A 22,960-nucleotide genomic window follows, 5' to 3' on the forward strand; every position below is an offset into this window, starting at 1 on the left:
GTCTGTGCGGTGCACATACCGAAAGATGATTTGATGGCGGTTAGCTCCTGAGTTTTGATTTCGTCCTAGAAGATTAGAGCAAGATTGCGTACCCCGCTTAAGAGATATATGATGAAACACCCTTCGTCTTCGGTAGGTAGTCTTTGAACTGAGTACATGGGACAAAAAATTGGTATACCATGTATTTTGCATTTCGGGTCAAAATTTCCGTGGATTCTACAGCTGACGCAACTCACCGTTCTGCCCACAAAAGCTTGCCCTTAATCGTGCTCCTGATCAGTCGGAAATGTTACTCAAAAACAACACTGAGGCTTTATCCAGCGTGGTTAGACCACACTTCTGTTTGGCCGCTCGTGTCCGAACTACTCATCGAGATATCGCAGGTTTGGAACTCCATGAATTTTTTCCCAGGTACATACTGCTCAAGATCCCCAATAAGGATGAAATTGACGGACGGTGATTCTCGTCTTTTGAGTTAAAGGACGAAATATCAATTAAAAGTTTTAAGATCTCACGTTACCAACGTTCAGTAGAGTAGTCCAGAGGAAACATTCACGGTTAAGTGCTCAAACTATTGGCCGAAATGTCGCCCTGTCGAAACTCCTCGGCTGCATACCGTTTCTGATTCTCAGCTTTTTCCGCATAGATTGAGTCTTCACTTACAGAAAAAACTCGATTGAGGTGTTACAATCACAAATTATGCAGTGTGTTTGTCAAATGCTGCCCGTCAACTCCAAATGGCTTGCTGACTATCACTGCTTTCAGGCTAGCAGATAGTTTATTTCGAATCTGCCTAAACCGTACAAACCCTACGGGCTCTATAAGGAAGTTGTTTCCAGTCGGGCGGGCTTCAGTTTGCCACTACACTTCTTTTTATTTACCGTACCTCACTGTTGCTCCAACTCGCATTTCGCTGCTTTCATTCTCTAACTATGCATGGGGAATTTCCCAGTCACGTTATCACTGCATCGCTCAAGTACGTGACACACCTGTTGGACAACCTAGTTAATAGCCAGTCGTTCTCACACGGCCATTGATCGCGATCAACTGGAAATAGGGCTTATTGGAGCATTTTCCCATAGGATGTAACCATGCGCGCACTGAATTTTTTTCTTGACCGTGCGCTACCTGTTTTGCTCAGCAATATATGCATCTGTGCAAACAAATTCGCCCTGCATTACGGAACGCAGATTTAGAAGTCCTTTGGTGAGAACAGGGAATATCATTTTTGAAAATTTATCGGGTTTTTATCGATAATCACTCTATTCCGGTCGGTTGTTCTCCAAGAGTCTCGGTGGTGGCGAGCAGTGAAATGAATATTTACATCACTTCTTTTCTAAGGTTGCTCGCACTTTTGGCACTGGCCAAAATCACACTCTCTTCAGAGGGTGTGCGTTTTGAATCGTACTTTTAGAGTATTCATCCGCACAGCTGAGGTAGACATGAAGATTTTCCTAGTTGAACACAGTACTCCTAAGGTTGCTGAAGGTTTTCGAGGTTCCGTGTGCCTTAAGTTCTACTTGGACACTGAATTGGAGAGATGCACGTATTAGCAGACTACCTTGGTTTGATGGAGAGGGTCTCAACTGAATCCCAGCTGAATGTCCCCTTTAGGATATTGGGCAATATTAGCAGACTACCTTGGTTTGATGGAGAGTGTCTCAACTGAATCCCAGCTGAATGTCCTTTAGGATATGTCCTTTAGGATATTGGGCAAATTGTCTGAAAGCAAAGCTGGTTACAATCACCATGTCGAAGAATTTCGAACCCGCGGCCATTCGGCCAGTGGTTGAACACTTAACTGCTTGGCCACGAACAGCTGAACATAAGCGTGTTCAGCTCTCACCGTAATCTCACCGCCCATTTAATAGGAATGGTCTTTTTCAGTTTCAACCCATTACTCATGCAAGCTACCTCACATACCGACGAGCAGAAGCATTATTTTCCATTCTTCCCTACTTGTTCCCCGATAATTCTATGGAACTTGCAGGCAGATACTTTTCTGTCCGAACCTGTGCTTAAAACACCCAACCTCTTCACCGTTTTGTCATCGTTATTCCCCCCATCACACTTTCTGCAAACCGAATTATCATGCTCATAAAGCAACATTGAAGAATTATTGTTATTCTCCATGAAATCTCCCGTTTGATTGCGTCGTTGTCAGTCTTCTGAACTCGATTCACCATAACTATCTAGCTTGATCTGTGGTGAAGTTACCTGGACGTCATCCAACTCCCTGGACTTTGGAATGCATTCTTTTAGACTGGGCTCCCCTGCTTCCTTCTCGTTGCTTTGTGTTTGTGTTTCGATAAGGTGTCCCACCTGGACGAACTGACTGTTTAGAGTGCATTTCAGTGAGACTACAGTTCGGCTGTCCAACGCTACACATGAGCAAGATGGTTTTGATCAGTCGCAGAATGATGGCTTGTCAAAGTCATTCTCTGAATATCGAGTGAACCTCAGGGTCCCTGAGTACTCAGTGGATCAGTCAGCTGCTTATTCCAAAGATGGCATGCACAACTTCTGGTTCTGTTACAGCGTGCCCTTGTGCTCAAGCACAAGCTGTGGGTTGCAGAGGTTTTTTAGTGAGTGGATCAGTCAGCTGCTTATTCCAAAGGTGGCATGTACAACTTATGGTTCTGTTACAGCCTGCCTTTGTGCTCAAGCACAAGCTGTGGGTTTTGAACAGTTGCAGAGGTTTTGTATGAAGCGCTGGTTTGGGCTTCATCCTCCATCTCAATCGATCCATTACATCTTGCAAAACTAGCTTCCCATTGCAAATGTAACTAGAAGCCATCGATCCGTACTTGGGTCGACGAGTTTAAGGAATCTGTTAGCCCAATGTATTTCGGTGGTTCTTCAAGACGGAGTTTGACTGTTTTCGTTGACAGAGTGAGTAAGAGACCAGGTTAAGACATTCTTTTTGGGTTTACTTTCTTTCCCCAATTACCGTTCCAACGAGTCCGTTATCTTCAATTCGATCTCCGTGTGAGAATTTGGTTGGCCGTCTATTGGTTACGCCTGAACTTAGCCTGCCGGACTACGCGATAAGGAGAAAATAGAGAGCCCGGGACACGGCTGTATTGTCAGGACAAACAGAGAGCTTCTACGTTAATACACAGGATAGCTAAATGGTCATTTATGTTCGTTCACTTGTTCGTTCTATCCAACCAGTGGCGATGTTCTGGCCCTGAACATTTTCTCACTCACTTCACCAGTTGCATGATGCTAAGGCGTTTTAGTAAGCTCCATCCAAGCACCTGCTATCCGGAACGTGTGGCGCCGACGGCGACCTTTGCGACGCGTCGTCCTCTGCACATTGTACTTTTCATGTCTGGACGCTTTCTGATCAAGAGCAAGCCGTAAAACCGCAGTCCGAACCTCCGCGGGCCGTGGCATGGTGCCTCGACGAATCTACCACTATTAGACGTATATTCAATGATCCTTTGACGAAATCCAGCATCGACTCTGGTTAAATCGTTGAACCCCACCCGAAGACCCACTCATGACTTGTTTATTTATGCAACAGCTACAAACGCTGAATCCACACAGTCTGTTCAATGTCTCGACGCATGAGACGGGATCTGCTGCCCTAGTAAATGAACCTTTCATGGATAACTTTTGAATTTGAGGTGTTTAGAAAGGAAATCTACTTTCACCTATATATTCTCGTGACTGTCAATTGCTCTGAGCATAAGAGTTTTATATTGGTCCTATTGTGTGTATCAGACAAACATTTTCCACGCACACACGCACGCGCACCCTCCGCAGGGTTCCAATGATGTGCTTGTCAAAACAGTTTTCTCATTTCCTTTCTTCTGGGCGTGGCTTCATGACTCAACTAGGCATTCGACTTTCATGTATCGGTATCTCCAACTGATGGAATTCTGTCGCGCTGTTCGTTTGATTGCAGCGTCATGTCAAATTGTTCTTCCGACCGTCGGCCGACAATCTGGAGAGCGGTGCGCATGTCGAACTTTGTTAGCATGTCAATTGTGGCTTCATCGCCCATTTCTAACTTCTCTTCCTCCGCCGCCTTTTAAACACCTGTTCCACAATGTTCATCGGCTTACTTACCCCCGACACACCGGAAGGGAAAAGGATAGACCGTATCTTGTCAAAGGTTGACACTTAAGACAACGTCCTGAAGTTGTTTCTTCCATTGTTGTATTAGACGTTTACGTCTCTCATCTATTATAAGACTTAGACTTGTGTAGGTTATCGTTCCACGACCTTGTGCAGTGTGGGCAGTGTGGATTTGCACTTGGAGGCTGATTTAGACTATCGCATTTAGCCGATGATCATCTGCCGTTTGAATTCCTACGAACTATGCGTATACATCTGAGAAAAATAGGAAACTATTCCATAGTTCTCCATAGTCCATAGTTCCATAGTCGTTACTCAACACCGGATCACATGATACACAGCGCGTGTTTGGTGGATCAATAGTGCCTTTGCCGGTAGCTCTGTATTCCACACGCCCATTTGTACATCTGTCCTTTAACTTCATATCCACAAAGTTGACGGAAACTCAGAAGCCGTGCCTGCCTGATGAGCCGCAAGTAGCACGAGACCGGTAGTGAGCTGTCGAAGCGTTTTCAGCACCCACATGAGTGGTATACTCTGTCGAGAAAACAACATTTCTCATGTTTTGTCATCTCCCTGTATTCACAGGTATTCTTCACATTGCTCACGTGACCACGGATGATGAAGGTGCTTACTATTGCTCGAATGGGAACTGGACCTCGTCAGTCATGTTGAAGGTTAAGCGTAAGTTTTCTACTGCTTCACAATTTTACTTTATTAGTATTTAAGTCACCAGGTTTATGGGAAACATTATAGACAGTGCTTTGGGGGGTAATTAACTCCCCAAATTGTGCAATTGTCGTGCGTCGATAACATACACGTCCGTCAAACGTGCTGCCTTCACCGTGCTCTGCTATGACGGACCAACCATTCTTGAGAGAAATTATAAAGAAATATCCCACGATGACGCAATTATATTTACTTCTTGTGCTCTTTCTTCGTAGTGTTACTCCTTTTGTGTGTTAGGCTTCTTGTTTCTTCCCATTGTAACACGATGCGCGTTCGTTCCTTTCACTGGCTGCCTATTTAAAACAAGTAATGTTTTTCAGTTAGTCGTTAGCGTTCTTTATCAAAATGAACACATCTTTGGTAATCTCAGCTGTTGTATTCTTTTGACTCATTGCTGTAAGTTCTTTTCTGAGTGTTTAGAATTCATTTCTTGAAGTCTTTTGGATAACTTTTGTGGTACTGTTCAGCTTGGCATCGTTTTCCTACATAGCTGCCGGTCAACTTTAAATAAGTAGGGGGCTGAACTTCTGTCGGATTTCCCGAGCCCGGAACTCAATTTTGAGTTAGAATATGACAGTGTTCGAGTGGAGCGTAGTCCCAGTTGGGAAGTGGAAACTGCTCTTCCAAGAAGGAACCCATTCCCTCGAGCTTTTGAATTGACCGGATTCACAACTTCGTATGTGAACTCCTTCAATAGCGAGCAGCGGGTTACCTCTCGGTTTTATATCCTGTAACTCTGCAGGTGAGCTTTTACAGTTGCTGTTTACGCGGGGTCTGTTTGTGGTGAATGCTTGAGGTTCCTATAGATTCAATGAATTTGCCTGGCACAGATCAGGAACCCAAAACTGCGACATGCTTCAACGGGGCAAGCATGATCCTTTGGGGATCAGTTCATGTCCACTTGGCCTCCTGACTCAGGGGGTCGCTCTCCCGGCTAGTTGATCTTACGCCATAGTCGTGCGCAATCATGTGGATAACAGCTTGGTGTACAGTTGAGCGTGGTCTCTAGCATACCAAGCCGCATTCTTGCCGTTTATCGTACAGTTCTGCTTTTAATTGAAGAAAATATTGGTAGCTCAGATTGTAATGATAGCCGTTCGTTTTTTTTTGCTGACCTGAGAAACTTGGTCGCAAACGTATCATCGCAACTTGAGATGACGTCACCAGTGGGTTGATGCAGGAAGTGCGTGGTTTTTGGGTCTGCGTGGATTGATATACAGGCTACTCACTCAAGGTGACCTTGATTGACCATTGATCAACAAATGACCATTCTTATTGGTATGTCAGTTGTTGACCTGGCTTCTTAATGATGGGTATCAGCGCAGCCTTGCTGACATAACCTCCAGTGTTTTCCCCTCCTTGGCGTTAGTTCGTTTGCCTCCACAGTGGGTCCTTTTTCTTGGTTTGCTGGTCTGATGGCCACTAATTTGGCGGTCCTTCGCTCGTAGCGGTGCGTAGGCAGGGTCGATTCTGATATGCCGTTTGATTGAATTCTTTTCGGAGTACTTCTCGGAGTGCTTCTAGGAAGTTCTTCTCGTCCCTTGTACTTCCGCTTGTCACGATCTTTGTGTTTTCTAGGGTAAACTCGTGTCTTTTCTAATCTTCATGTATGGAAATAATAGACGATGGATCGTGTCTTTTGATAGCCACACTTCTTTCTTTTCTTTTTCCGTGTACAAAGGTTTCTTCCAATATGTTGAGTATGCTACTTGTTGCAGCCCGTGCAGTTGATTCCATAAAAAATGTCCTTTCTTTCACCTTCTTCGGTTTTTTTCGTTAGTCTTGAGATCATTTATCTCAATGTAGTGGCTGATTTCGCTTGAAATAGCCTTGCTGTGAACTCAACATATCTTGATGTACGGAAGAACTATCCTTTAGTTTGGTTGGCCTCGATATTCCCGTCGTTTTCGCAACTTCTGAGGAATTCGTTATTTTGAAGTACACAATAAAGGTTCCTCTGTGCTGAAGTGTATCTCCACTCGTTCGAAGAGAGTTTGAATGCAACTCCTCTTGTGGTGGTGGTAGTGGTTAATTTCGCCTAGTATTCGGTCGATGTGTCTTTCAACCTCAACACACCGTTTTTTCATCTCGCCTGGTGATGTAACTTTCGTGACCGAAGAGCCCACTTCAGCCAAAAAAACCAACGCCCGTAGCCAACGGCTTACCAGTCATCTCAGAACACCACCAAACTAACTTTACTCTTTAGGAATGGAAAGAAGTATTCAGCTTGACTAGAATGTGGAACATCGGTGACAAGCACATTTCTATGCACAGATCTTTACCCACCTATTAAATCATCGCTGTACCATTCGATTCGTTCCTATGATAAATGGAAAGCATCGGGGTGGTCACAGAAACAAGGACCGGTTGTCACATTTGTCTTTCGGTTGATTTGTTTTCCCGCCTATTCAACCAACCGCAAGCACCAAAAACAAGGACAGTGGACCTATTCTTCTGTCAGGGTACTCTGCTGGTTTGTTTTTCTCGTTTTGCTTTTTCATTGCGCTGATGTATATAGGAAGAATGGAAGGACAACTATTGTTAGAATGGAGGAATTTCGGCCAACCTTATCACTGGCTATCGTGAACTAATCGCCAACTATAATCTGAAATGTGAAAGGTTATTGCTCAACTACTCTCTCCGTTTACACACGAATTTGCGACTCGACCGAATCCATCTGAATCTTCTGTTGATAATGGTTCGCTTCAACAACCTTATGAATAGTGTGTTACGTTCGGACGAGAATCATAACACATTTACTGCATACGGACGTGATTTCCTCGTTACACTGCATCCGTTACATCACTGGATTTCAGGATTGTCTGCTCTTCTGGAAGGTTTCTCTACACTGGATGGCTTGTTTTTCTTAAAGATCCATCTGAAAATAACGACCTTTTGAGGAGGTTCTATTGAAACAAGGCCCGGATGACTAACCCAAGTAGGGTTCTTTAGACGTGCATGCGCCCACAGTTACTGTGTGTGGGCTGTACATACAAACGGAGGCGCGTGAACTACAACAGCAGGACTCTTGCAATGGAGGGAGGGGATCGTTTCGGTTCCTAATACTGAGCCGCTCTACACTTTTCTGGACAGATTGCCTGTTCTTCCATACACTTGAACATCTTGTTCAGAATTGTAGGGTTTTTAATCGAGGATGGTTTTTGCAACGCCGTTGTTCATTGAACGGTGTTTGGAGGATGTCCACCCGAAATTCGCGGCTTCACACACGAAGTTTGATCATGCTTCACACCGTCGTTGTGCGTGGACCACTTGTGCCGACGTGGTGACTGTTTTCTACATTCTTCAGACCAAACTTTCGAGCCGAAGTCTTAGGCTGCGATAACTTGTCGTCCTCGTGTGTAGGTTTAGTTAGTATCCTAGCGCATATACAACGACGAACTTCATGCGTAAGCTGAATTTTACAAACTGCACTATTGTTTATCTTGCTCTTCCTAGTTTTCCTATTGGTATAGATCACATCACGCAAATAAAAGCCTCTGAGGCTATGATACTCGGAATAGGACAGTTTAGGTTACCTTAGAAGGTGAAAATGACCAGCAAGGTTCCTGGGGTTGTTTTTTCGTCAATTAAGCTTCTCCGGCCTTTTGGCTGACTGCAAAACACAAGTATTCTCATCTGGTACTGTTGTCAATGTTGATGATAATGACGCTGACGGACTCAAATGAACAAACACGCAAACGTTCTACCTACATGCGTTTTCACACTAGAACACAGTGGGAGGCCGTCAGAACAGACAGTTTGTTCTTTTCAGGTGGTAGTGATACGTATGTAGCTCTTTTTTGATCAGATGAGGTCAACAGCATGCAGTTAATTTTTCGAGCATTGCTTGATTTTCCGTGAGACAACGCACCCCGTTCGAATGCCAGCGGAGCACGTAACTTCTTTCCGGTTGCCATGACGATCAGTACCTGCTGGTAATTACATCGGAATACCGCTTCGCCCCACACGCTTCAACTGAACCCTGGATACATGGTGAGCTAATACACTTGTGGGTCGTGTTGTGTACGACAGAAACAAAACTTGAAATGTCAGCATTCGACGGTGCCCGATTTATGTTAAGTCGCTTTGCTTGTTGGTCTGTCAACTTTTCAGTGTAACAGCGCAAGAGACCGGTTGGACGCGGATTTAGTTATCGTGTAAGCCATGAATTAGGTGCGTCAAAACGGATGCGAATGCGAAGGGCACGTTTTTATAGACTTTATGGAGCTCAGTGTTGTGGAGCGCTATCAGGACACAACAACATAGCCATTACCTGACCTGCTGTGGTTCGTTCCCACCCTCCACATTGTTGTGCGAAAAGAGCTTTCCGAGGAAGTTGGTCAACTGGGGTATGGGGCACGTAAACAAGCCAGCGCAGTCTACGGAGCTTGACCAGTTCATTTACCCTGGTTAAGCTATTTCTTCCGAAAACCCTTCGGTGTACTTCAACGTCCCTGATCCGACGTTCCCACTACCTTTGGTCAATGCGCCAAAGACATCGATGGTCAAACAGCGAAAGCTTTTTAAAATCCTCAGCACACAGTGGCCAAGTTACTGATCTATATGCAGCGCACCCCAGCAATGTAAACTCAACCCATGATAGATAAGCTGATGTCACGCCTGCGCCACATGTGATGCAGGTTCACAACTGCTCTGGCTTCCCCAATCCGGATAAAGTTATCGTTTCTGGCTAAACCGCCGCAGCTGATGCGCTGCCAAACTAGACAGATTTATCTATTAACCCAATCCACTCATGTATGAAACATTAGATTCGGGTTCGAGCTCACCCAGTCTTGCAACAACATTGCATTTCGTAAGTGTAAAGTGCATGTAAGACCGTGGGACAGGATCAGTTAGATTGGGCGGGACTGCCCAAGTGGTTAGAGCGCGAATTTACTGACCGGAAGGTTCGTGGTTCGAACCCGACCTATACCTCTCGACTTCCCCTGTCTAGGCTTGGGCAACCTGGCAGTATCCCAGCCCTCGTGCAACCTCCTGCAACCAACTAGTTAGATTAATTGCACAACTTCACAAATCCAAACAGTCTTTGCTCACAACTTTTACCAGTATTTTAAAAGGCCAGCTCGTCAGTCTGTTCTTATTCATCAGTAATGTTTGGTTGTAATAGGTTTGGCTTTCGCCTGTCACTTCTTTTCACAAGTGACTACTGGTGTCTGTGGTGCCATAACCTCCTGATGTCAGAATTCCGTCTGTTCTCGACGTTAGCCCTGAAGTTACCGGCAAGACGAAACATAGTCGGCCGGCCATCGCCCTACCGTCTGTTGGTTTATACGAGTCTCCGTCAAATAAGAACGGGACATCCCGATTACAAACCTTGGAAGACGTGATAATACCGAATCGATACGTATCGAGTCCGTAGTATTATTTTAGAGAACTGGTGTGAAAGGTGGCTGGACCAGTAAAGAAGTGGCTCGCCTACCGGTGACATGTATTCCTCTCTTTAGTACAAAAACAGTTCAAAACTCCTTTTCAAATTTCACTGTGGTACGTTTTACCTGATGGACTATATCGAGTCACCTCTTATTTTTCACCGAATAGCACATCGGCAGGTGCGAATCTGGTTGCACTTTCAAACATGGAGGATTTAATTTTTGGTAGTGTGAGGAGATTTCAGCATTTTCAACCGAGAGTTCCTCCTGCAATCGAATCCTGTTTATACGGAGAAGCTAAGAAGCACCATACAACTATCTTATCCCTCTAGGGAATCATAAGCGGCGCGCATCTGACGAAACTCTAGAGAGTTTCGGACTCGTTGTTTGAACATTTAACTGTTTGCCCAAAAGCAGTCGGTCACACCTAGACAGACAAACTCAAGGGAGTTTCATGTGATGCGCCCTGTTAATGATTTTTAATAAGTATGAAACTGTTGTAAGGTGCTTCTCGGCTTTTTGAATGGATTTACTTCACTTACAAGACGACGTCTCCTCATACTACTAAAAAGTACTACCGGAGGCGCATCCGCTGATGGGCTTTATTGTGGAAATCTGACTAGGACCTAAGAATCGTTAGAAAAAAGGGTGCTTTATGAACACTTGTGTATTTCCTTGGCACACTTACGGAATGAAAGCTAGTGTTAATGCGAGATTTATCAGCCTCTTTCACCTGCGGACTTTCGTTTTGGGTCGTTTCAACTGCTGTGTTAGTGGACTTTATCGAAGATTACTAGAACAAGAGAGCCTTCTGAGGAGCAATCGTTCCACTGCAAAGTCTGGCGCGGCAGATGAATTGCTAGGAATTGCAGTGTTGCGTGTATTGTTCCGAAGGAGTTGTTTTTAGATCATTCTATATTTAATTTGTCTCATTTACTTCATCTGTCATGGTCACTTGTGCATCACAGCAAGCATCGTTTTTTCAAGCGCGTTTGCTTTCGTCTTTTTTATCCACTAGTTCATGAATCCGAGATTTGACAACCATCTGCTGCTTTGCAATTTCCTTCCTTTAACCGAGCACCTGTTCTTAATCGAGTAGCTTTTGCCATCCAAAAGATTAAAGGTCTCCGCGCTGGCTTCATTTCAGTCGTTCCGCAGTGTATGTAGCGACCGGACCAGCTGAGAATGACGGTAATTCATGTATTAGCAAGATTGCAATCGTGCTTGCCAGCTTTAAAGCGTTGCGGATGTCCCAGTGGACACGTCTTCACAACACAGGATATTATGCGGTCTTTTCTTGTAGAAAGTGGGCGTTTCTCCGATCACAAGCCTCAGAGGCAAAACCTAGCCTCCTGCCTTGAATATCTACACACATTCAAACGCACATGTAGTTCTTAGCGTTCAACCAATGATCTCTCAAGGCAGCATTGTTAACAATCGCCTACTTGAGACAAAATATGCCACTCGGGGATTTGTTCTCACAATTTTCCGTTGAAATTCAATACCGTGCTCATTCATACACAAGTTTTTGGGTTTGAATAAGAAACGGCAAATGTCGTGGATTTTTCGACCTAATGATCGTGTTCACCAGTTGTCTGTTTGTAGTTCTGTTTTACGCTTCGGTGATTTGTCCAAAAGCTCCCCGTGAATTTCCAAGCCATTAGTCCTAAGGTTACTCATAAACGTCATTGGTGGACATCTCTACTAGGGAGAGATAGGCCTTCATACCTTCACGTCTCGTAGATGATGCAACGAAATTGGACAGATGGCGCTGGCACAAAAGCTTCTTGTACGTTGGATTCGATTACCATGTTGAAAATGGTCGTTTGATTCAGTGTTAACGGGATAATCACGTGAAATCATGTTGGGTCTCCCGTGCTGTCCTGTTCACTTGTGAATGCAGCGCATTTATCTTGAGCATATTGTAAACAGGAGACTTCTCATTTTATTCGACTTAGTTCACAAGGCTTAGGAGTCCCGGTCCCAATTGAGCTCGGATTGCGCGCCATGTGGTATGTAATATAGAATTTATAAAGTTGGAACAACAGTAGTGGAATAAGTTGTTGTAATCCGACGTTTCTGTGACCATTAGATTGTAGAAATCCTTAGAAATTTTTTCCCGTGGCAACGAAAACGTCGGATTACAACAAGTTATTTCACTGCGCTGTATTTTGACTAAAAATTCCATAGTATTTGACGTAGTTGCAAAGAAGCGTTTATCGTCACATGCTCGGACGTGTTATATGGGGTCGCAAACATGTACGGTGAATCGTTTTCATGCGATACGTCATTTTGTCTATCTGCGAAATTGCTTCCACATTTTTGTGCTCTTCATCGGGGGTTTGAGCCGATCTTTTTGGGTGTCTGTTCTGAGGAGGTAGTGCTTCCAGTCCTTCTACTTCCATGCATTTGATTAGAATATAACCTGGAACAAGAGTTTCAGACTCTGAGGTTCTGCATGATCAGGACAGCGTCTCACCCCTTCCATACTATGAATGATTCCGGACGCCTCACTAATCGTTCGCGAACCAGCGAGCACCTCTGTCACTCAGTAATCAGCCATTTCTTTTTTCTTCTCCAGTTGTTTCGTATCTCTTTTTTGTTCGGAAAAACACACTCAGAGTAACAAACTTGTTCAACATCTAATTGCCTAACGTACACGCGCCCGCCAACGTTTGTCCCATCATGGTCTATGGCTTATTTCATTTAAGGTCGTAAACCTACCGAGTGTGGGCCTGTCAGACGTCATGTTCCACACACACACACACACACAACCGGTATACGTGTGCGCGCGCTGGCCAGCTACGTCTTTTTGATGATTCCGCTGCACTTTGTGCCTGTCGGAACAGTTTAGCCGAGATGTACCCGTTTTCCCCCGCCCAGAAGACAAACAATAATGTCTGTGATGACTTAACAGTAGCAAAGATTGAAAACACGGTGTGTTCTGACAGGTTCTGTCATTTGCACACGAATTTAGTTTCGACAGCTGAATCCAGCTGAATATCTTGTCCATGATGGTCCACCTACCTGGTGAGCTCCAAGAAGTGCGAAACCGGTCGAGTTGTTGAAGAGTTTCAGTAACCTTATGAGTACTGGATTACGTGTAGACACCCGTGTCTTTTTCGGCCGAAACTGACACCATGTGAGTGGGTTTCTTCTTGCCCACTTTATAGTAAATTTGAATTGCTAGCGCGGAAATTTTTTTGTTACTAGTTGTTTGGTATATGCACGACCACCATTTGGAACTGGAACAAGCAGTCCTTGTTAGATGGATGATCTCTTCTCAGGAATCTTCATTTGACTTTTGCACGGTAGTCCCTCCCAAGACAGGCCATCTCCGAGAAGGTATACAATATGATATTGTAATAGAGATTTCGTCTCTCAAAAGAAGGCAGTCTGCGAGAAGCACGTTACAGTTGTTTTACATTTATTAGAATCGTGAGACTCTAGCACTCGCAACCTAGTGCCTGAGTTTCAATAAATCACCACATGACCACTTGATGTGGTTTCCTGGATTACAGAATAAATGACGCTATATCTTGTCTAAGTTCGGACAAACCCGATCAGCTATACTGAACTACATCGAATGGTATTCGGGAGAAATAACTCACCCACGATAGGTGAACTGATCACACTGCATAGATTGCGCTGGCTTGGCTACCTGCTCCGGATGCCAGTTGACCGACTTCCCCAAAGGGTTCATTTTGCAGAACCACGCGAAGGGTGGAAACGAGCCAGAGGTGGTCAAACATTGACTTGGCAGCGAACTATGGAAGCGATTACCAGTAAACTCAGGTGCGCTGGTCATTGCTGCCTCCCTGGAGGGGGACCCCGAGACAGCTCAAATCAATGGTTAGGGATATTGTCAGACATGACCCAATCGCGTCCTCAATGGCGCTCGTGCGTCTAACCTGTTTGTTGTCTTCAATGCATAGCCCCCTTCCCAATCCGCCCACATAAAAATCCACTGACAGACTTGTATTTGCGCACCAATTTATCAGCTCTCGCCTCCAATGCGCAGCTACCTACTTCATCTCCGCAAGTCATCGGTGAACGAAACTGCGACAGCTACACTCACTGTACGACAAGTACGTCGTTCTTACAGCTGATAATGATGGTGATTAAGTGCGGGCTAACCATACAGATTATCAGCCACTCGTGCCGGAACGGTTGAGTGTTCGTGCTACTGGCCGGTTCGTCGCCGGCTTGAAACTCACTGGAGTTTCTCAAAAAGTATGTAACATCTTTACATTGCTTCTCGGCTTTGCGGTATAGATTGGCTTCTCTGTCGCAGGAAGAAATGTCCATTACTTGTTCAAAAATCGCCCCAAACTACCGATGCTAAATTCCATCGGCCGCACTCTGGTTTGGAGTTCCCTCATTACGGTATTCTCTTTTGTATAGCTAGTGGGGGGCGGTCCTTATCGTTTGGTGAAATACACGCGATCCCATTCCTGGCTTAGGGGCGCTACAGGATAGGGTCGCCAATCGATATCGCTTTCCATCCAGACTCCATGAATAATTATCTGGATATGTAGGCTTCTCGGAATGATTGTGTAAGGCTAACACTAAGTCCCCTCCCCGTCCACTCTCATTCTTTTTTTAACAACAAAGCTTTCAGATAAATTTTAGCTATACGGCCTCGAAGCATCGGGGTTTGAGTACTGATGTCATGCTCCCGATGATGACTGTGATAAAGATGACGTGACCATGGATGCTGGCGTTGTCTGAAGATTTTCTTCCCGGAGCGGAAGTGCAATATACAAATCATGACAACAACTGTAAAAGAAACGTCTGTGTCATCTTGCGCGCGTCTAGGGATTGATATTTTATATCCTCAAATGAATGTATGAATGAATGGCCGTATCTCAGCCTTCATGCTTTCTGTGGCACCCAGTTAGCGAGTTGCCCTAATGGCTCATCCAAAAGGCCTGAGAATTTCCAGAATGTTGTCATGGCGCGCTTTATGTACGACAAGAGCTTTTCGCGTGAATACATTGCATCTTTGGTGGTTGTTTTCGTCCAAACTCTGCTCATCGAATACTGCCTCGTCAAACACTGGGGATTTTTTTTTTGGGAGGCGGGGGTTCAACTTATTTTCTCCTCGGCAGGCCGATCTTCGTTAACCTGAGTTTTAATTTGACACAGTTTTCCCCCACAGACGATGAAAAGGCAGTCGGAAACTGCTAATATCCTGGGCATCGCGTTTGTTTGTTTATTAGCGGTGACATTCTTCAAGGTTTATGGTCACGCAACCTGATGATAAGAAGAATTTCCCCAGAAGAAGGATATATTATCGATTTTCTCTAGAACGATTTCATGGGCAAAGTGTTTTCTGCTTCGCTTGCTTGTGTTTCGCTGACGGTGTTCTGCGATGTTTTAGCTCCACGGCATTAATTCGGGTTGGTATGTGCGTGAAAGGTACTTTTATCTTTCGGTTGGCGGGAGACGTTCAGTCTCTCTTTTCAAAAGGCGTTTGTCCTTACAACTATTGTTCCGTCCTTCTTGATTGTTGTGTGCGACCTGCTGAAATGATCCGTCCGCTGATTTCTACTGATAAATATCCCCTTCGTTCTCCGAGTTTTTCTTGGAACTCATTCTATGTATGTTACAACGAGCGGCATTAGTTTGCTCACGAGCTGTGGCTACTAATGTGCTTTTGTCACCTGTCCTTCCCCTCTCGGACAACGTCTTATCATGTTTACCGTTTCTTGGTTCACTTCAAAATAGACCAACCGTACAACTCCGTGCTTAACTTGCCTCCCACGTCCAGCATCGGATCCAACCGTTTTTAATACCTCATCGCGCGGTATTATATCACTACCCTCAGTCCTCCCAAACAAAGTTCAGTTTTGTGAATGAAAGCAGCATTTAGCCAAACACTAATCTTCAAAATGTTTTCTCCCTCTTTCAGGCAAATAAATACGATAATTTCTCAACAGAAACGCTTTATTAGACAGATTACAACAGTGTCCCCTGACGACCACCATTTCATGTGTAACCATTTCATGTCAACGAAAGTGCAAACTGCCATCCTTTTCGTGGTAAACCATCCTGGATGCATGTTCGCTCCCTTCTGTTGTTTGGATTGCCGTGTAAAGCGTTATTTTATGTTGGGATAGCTACATACCACTGGTTAACAGTCTTCTCTTGTTTTCCGTCACAGGCACTCCCCAGGTTGTTATCTATCCACCGGAGGTGCGTCAACCACCTGGGACGGAGGTACGCTTGACATGCGTTGGATCTGAGCCGGTGCCTCCTGTCTGGTACCATAATGGTCGCGTGCTTACTTCCACAGTGACCTCGACGGGGTCGAGTAAGTCAGTTGGTCCTATTGGAATATTTACCAGCATAAGTAGTCCTCACCTGTATCCTCGTTTCGTTTTTCGACCGTGAATTGTGGTAATGTTAAAGCCGAACAAGCGTCGGGGAATGCGTAAAATGAATTTGCTATCGATTAGAGTTAACCGAACTCCATGGTTTTATTGCCCTTTCCAGTAGGTGATAAACGGTAGTATCCAACCACTTCCAATTTATGCTCGACCGTTTGGCGATCAACACATTACGGCCCAGTTGATCTCGCTTTTCTGATCGACTCTAGCCCGGTTCTACAATCACCGGCGTGTTTTCTTTTCGATCGGTTTGGCTGTGCTTATGTCTGTTGATTCGATCTATCTGTTCTTTCCTATTTTGGTTAGTTTAGTCTGTTGAACGATTTGTCCGCTCACCATATTGCTGTGCTGCTCACCATACTACTGACACATTACTGTTCAATGTGGCACACCACATTTCGCTTGGCAAACCGAGAATCCTGTCTCAAGATTATCCGCCTGACAGATGAAGCCATAGATGCAGACGGAGCAAACACTTTCCGCCGAAAGGTGTTCATGTGAAAATGGCTTGTCCGTTTGTACGCTTCCTACGAGTGTGAACATCCGATAGTTTCCTTGTCGGGTGACTGTATGCTTACATCTCTGCGCTACTACATTCGATTTCTGCAGTTGCATATTTTCCGGATATCATCTGTCTGTTTGAACCGACTGCGTTCCTTTAGTCTCCTGTCTGTACGCAGCTGTTCTCGTTTGGCTGCTTTACACAACTACCGTATTGTCTCCCTCCGGGGACCGTGTCACTGTGGGATTGTCTTATTGACTGAATGCCGTCTGGTCTTCGTCCTTCGTACACCAGATGTTCTACCAAATGACCAAAGTCTAACATGTACGAATCACACTTGGCGGGATTTATTAATGACAAAGGACCAGCCGATTGAACCGCAGATGAAACTCCATAGTGCGTCACCGCCCTATTGTTTTTTCTTCCTGTACACCAGCGGGTGACGCATCACATGTTGTGTTAGAACGTCTGGGTGCCAAACGCCTTGTATTCGGTCCATCGACAGTTGGAACTGTCTTACGTCGTTGTGTGCGATGGTAGCGGACGTGACATATATGTATCATTTTCTCCAGCCATCACTGTATATGTGCGTGTATGTGTGCTTTGGTTCGTAATTTGCACACGACCCCCTTCTAGGTAAGCTTTGTTGGATCGTCAGTTGAGTGTGCTGTGCCCGTTGGAATTCACATGGACTAACGTAGGACAGATAGTTTGTTGTTTGTTTTGAGCCTTCCTTGCTCGTACTCCATGTTCGTCTGTGAGCTCTCGATTCAGGCTGAAAACTCAATTCAGCTGTTGCTAAGTGGGGTCGATAGGTCACTAGATACTCCTACTCTTGTTTGTTCGTGTTTCTTCATCGTTGCCCCAATGAATATCGACTAATTAAGGTTTATCTCGACTACCCTACATGTGTTAGTACGAAGCCCAATTTCCGCGGAATTATAAAAGGCGTCCATTGGTTATGTTGAAACTCCAATTTCCGACTTCCCACCAGGTTTTACCCGTTCCACTTGACTTGAGAAGCACATCAGTCAGCCCGACCTCATTTTCTACAGTGAGCATCAATGTGACCGGGTGACTTTCCGCTGTAGGGATTTTGAGGAGGACCAAGTCTGGTAGTCCGTCTTTTGCTGAGCTACTCGGGCGAAGCAGGATATTAACCTTGTAGTTCATCGATGTTTCACTCGTATGTTCCGAACCTTTTTCACATTAGTATTTGCAAATGCTGGCCAAATTTTTTGGATTGCGTGGTCTCATTTTCTACCAACTGTGCACGATTGGGTTGGAATCGGCTAGAGTAGGCGAATTTGCAATCAGGTGATCAGGACGCAGAGGGTATTTCCTTTAACGAATGCAACCAGCACTGCAAGTTAAGGTGGCTGGGATGTGAGTTACGCATCCCGAGTAACCACCTACCGAGACGAGCGCTATTCTTCATGGCTAATTCTAAGTGACGGAACTCTGGACAGAATCTGACATGGCAGATTTGAATGTTGCGAAAAGTTTGGGTGCCGTTGGTCCTATTCATCTTCCGGGATCGAGTCCACCTGACCCTTCTTGTGTTAATATTGTCAGTTTCTGTAAAGATTGTCCGGGATATTTGTGCTGGTCTAGGAATAAATTCCTTCCCCTTACCTTACTTATTTCGATTAAAACAGCGTTTTGGATTGAATAGGCATGGTTGTATGGCAGTGAGGCATCAGTGTTGCTGTCAATGATGGTTATGATGATGCTTGGGCTCCACGTTATCCTGAGCCCCCGTTGTACCGTTCCCTGTGAGTTGTAATCGTTGTGCATGGGTGAGTCCACGCATTTCACGCAGGTTATGGCTTTTGCCCATTTGAGCGGTATGTAACGATTGCGCTCTAACTGGGCTGTCCAGCTGAAGTTCAATTTGGACAAAGTCACACAAAGTTCGTAAGAATACTGGAAGTTGTTATGCAGGCGTAATTTCGTTCCGCCGTTCTTTCGATGCTCTTTTAAGCTTTAGTCACCTTCTTCTTGGCCATCTGACCTGGGGCTCCAATGATTTTCACCCTTTAGAATGCTATACCGACAGCCTACGCTTAATAGCCACCACCAATTGTTGCGGCTTGTAGGAGAGTACGACCGACTTCTCCTTCTAGAGTCATACAGGAAGCCACTTATCCTGAAGTGAGCTCTAGATGGTTCAGTAATTAAAAAGCAAATTGACCGACCGAAATACCCATGGTTCAAACCCACTCTCGGCATCTCGACTGCGCCTGGAGTAAAGCTAGGTGCAGTTTATCAGCAGGTTCCACATGTTCAGTGACGTTTTTTTGGGTTGCGTGCAGTTGGCACTCCAAATCTATGTTCCTACATTTATATCCTTTGTGCGGTTTCGTTGTTGAGTAAATAAAATAATGGGTTCGTGTGTGAGATGCCTCAGCGAACTTAAGGATCGGAAAGTCCGTGGTTCGGATCCAATCCTGGGTATCTCGACTGCTTCTGTGTAGTCTTGGGAAGCCTGACGATATCTCAATCCTCGTGCTTCCTTGGAGTGGCATGACAGCTAAGCATCCTGGAGTCCATGCTGTACATAATCGCCCATCTGTACGCGGGACGCGTAGATATCACACAATCCGATGGAAACTCGAGCGGTGTGGTACTCCGAGGTTTTGCAAGCCTAGACATTATCGTCATCGTCGACACCATGACATCAGTGTTCAACACCGATGCTTCGCTGCCGCACAACAGTGGTGGTTAACGCACGAAGTTACTGTATGAAAAGTCCGTGATTAGAACGCAACCCGGACATCTCAAGCCTAGATAGGAGCGGTTGAGATGTCCGGGCTTGGTTCTAACCACGGACTTTTGTTGCGAGAGTCGAGTAGTTCCAGGACGGGATTAGAAAGGAGACAGAATAGGAAGACGTAATGTACGCTTTAATCGTCTAATAACTGTAGTACATGAGCTGAAAATAGAGTGAGAATCACGAGTTAATGGGTTATGCAAATGTATGGGTTATATAGTCATGACAGTCACACGCTCAGTGATTGAGGATACTTTGAAACAAATTCGAAACACTCCACATACTGGTGACTTGCTTTCACAACTGACCTCTTAGATTCAAAGCATGGACAAACGAACATAGTAACTCCTCAGGATCCCCTCTCCAAATAGTGTTACTACACAGAATGGTTCAAAGCAAGCATTTCTAGTCAAATTCTACTGAAAACCATCCCTATCACCTTAGAGAGTCAACGATTTTGTTTTTCAAAGAATGGTTTTACTTCCGAATGAATCCAAATGATTTACGGGAAAATGCGACAAAATCCCGCATGCCTTAACTAAGAGATTGTAATTTCGAACTACATATGTCTGTGATAAAGGCCAACCCACCGATATTTTGAGACTGTCCAGAATCCGGTCAAACCTGCTAAATGAAAGCGAAATCAGAACTCTAAGGCTACTGTCAGAGCATGAACTCATACGTATACAGCAAAGGATAACATGTACCTTGCGTTCATTGTACCCGGTGCTGTCCCTATAAATCTCGCTCTAACCGTTTACTGGTGTCATTCTCGGTTATCGTAGAATATTCACGCACCAGTTAATGGCTTTAATGAACGGTGTTTCGCACACTAGTGGAGGCACCGGTAGTCAATACTAACGCTCATAATAACGCAAAAGGATGGTGGAGAAAAGAATGAAAAGAAGGCGAAGATGTGGCAGCATACTGAAAAACGTTCAAAAGGAAAACGATCACCAATAATATACCAGCAGGTTGGGACGCCATCAGCATCCTTCGCGAACCTCCCCCAAAGCAGACTTACTGCATGTTGGCTTGGTAATCATGCTGGGAAGTCATGATGGACTTTTTACAGCTACTAGACTTGTCATTCGTGGTTTTGAACCACTATAAAGGAGAACCAAACGTATTCACATCCAGGAGGGTACTCAGCTCTCCCAGCACTGCCTTAATATATCTACCCCGGTTTCTTGTTGCCAATTGGTAGCCTGTTCGCAGCAAAACAAGTGAAGGTTTCGCATGGAGGGGGAAGGGAAGAACACTTTCTTTGCTAGATGATATGTGGGCATTCGTAGTACACTCCCCAATCATACTGAACCTTATTTGTTACTGTGCTGGCTCTGATTCATTAACAAATACTGACTATGGAGATAAGAGACAGCTATCTCCAGCTATACTATAAACTAATCGGTGATCAAGCACTTGGAGACGGAATACAAATAGACTTTAAATTTTTTCTGCCACTATGTTTACTCAGAATACAGATTATGAAGAGATGAGCAAAGCCCGCGTTACAAAATATGGACAGTTGAATTCCGGACTACGTAAACCTATGAGGGAAGTCGAGTGCCAAATATTCCGAATTATTCTGTACAACAGTGCTGATTTTCGTCATCAATATTTGATCACGATATCTTTTAGAATGAAGCCAGATTTGAGTAGAAACTCTGCTTGTGGTTAACAAGATAAGAAAACCAAACAGGAAACTACAGATGACGCAGACACGTGTTATCCAAGCCATCAATTGATTGTATTTGAGGCAACATTCAAAACGTATGTCATGCCTTGATTTTATTCTTGAGAATAGAATACGTTGAAGATTACGGGGTGTTTTGTTCTGGAAGACCTGGGGCCTGTTAGTGTTCACAAAGTGGACGATGGATACTATCTCTTGCATGAAGCTGCTAGTTCTTTCTATCACAGGAGTGTGATCATTTATAATTATATAGGTGGCACATTCGTTAAGCCGGATGATGTTAATGCAGAGCTGCTGGAAGAACTAGGTTTATTGAAACGATGAGTTTCACCAAAAAGACCCAAGAATACGATTCAAACAGACCGCTCAAAATCGAACTTGAGTGAGGTGTCTCCAATGCAACACCCCAATAGAATTATATGAGTTGCCGAATTTTACAGTACTGGGTGTATGTAAAACTGAGACAACGCAAAGAACAGGAGCGACTATAAGAAGACTTTCACAAGGCTTGAGTACGTGTGACCGCATTAAAAGCAAATTTGTTATTCACTGATGACCACACCCTATGGTAATGTGCGTAATGGCCACCGGTTTATTTGTGCTCTTTGGTGCTAAAGACAAGTAGGACCTAGCTTTGGGGTATATTTTCTTTTATGTGTGCATATTTTGATTGGTGGTGCCCATCCGATACACAGTAGTATCCCCACTCAGCCACCATTCATCGTGAAGAAAGAATACGGTTACGAGATAGAAATCCGTTTTTTAGACATTGACTTAGAGGAAGCTGATATTTTGGACTTACTTCTTATCATCATCATCATCATCATCATCATCATCATCATCTCATCACCACACCAGTGTCTTCGCCACGACTTCGATTTAGGAACTCGATTTAGGAAATTCAAGTTATCAAACACCAGCTTCCACACGATAAATCCAGCTAGGGACAAACGCATTCAGGTAACTGAGCTCTAGAAAACAGACAGCCACGTTACCCTAAACATCTGGTAAAATACCAATCCCTCAATGTTTTGTTACGTGGCTCACAGTACATACATTGCCCCAGAAGACAGTCCATTCCCTAGGAGTAACCAAGAAGCTTCCTTCGTGATGGTGCTCTTTTGGTGGATGATCGTATTTGGCTGGGGTAATTCTGATACAAGTTAGATTGGATGGTACTCCATTCGGGTTGGAGTGAAGGTTTTTGGAAGAAGAGTCAACTTTCCAAACGACGGGGTTTGCATTATTTGAAGCAAAGATTGGGCATGGCGGGTCTGGTTAGCGTGTTTAAACGAACATTTTCCACGGAACGTACTTCAAGATACAGTTGTGCACTTAGAGGTCGAAGGAGGAGCATGCAGGACAGCGGTTTTCACACGACACAGTAAAGCC

At 44.6% G+C, this 22,960-nt stretch overlaps 1 protein-coding gene across 1 annotated transcript in view; it reads left to right on the plus strand.

Annotated features, from left to right (window-relative positions):
* The window catches only part of T265_09472 (hypothetical protein), a gene marked incomplete at both ends in the record, with an annotated part of 87,821 nt that overhangs the window by 24,404 nt on the left and 40,457 nt on the right, over positions 1–22,960 (plus strand). The window contains 2 exons of the mRNA XM_009175552.1: positions 4,675–4,770; positions 16,372–16,521. Coding sequence (XP_009173816.1) covers positions 4,675–4,770; positions 16,372–16,521 — 246 coding nt within the window. The remainder of the gene's footprint in view (positions 1–4,674; positions 4,771–16,371; positions 16,522–22,960) is intronic.

Source organism: Opisthorchis viverrini, assembly GCF_000715545.1.
Source record: "Opisthorchis viverrini unplaced genomic scaffold opera_v5_287, whole genome shotgun sequence".
In the NCBI taxonomy this organism is placed as follows: Eukaryota; Metazoa; Platyhelminthes; class Trematoda; order Opisthorchiida; family Opisthorchiidae; genus Opisthorchis; species Opisthorchis viverrini.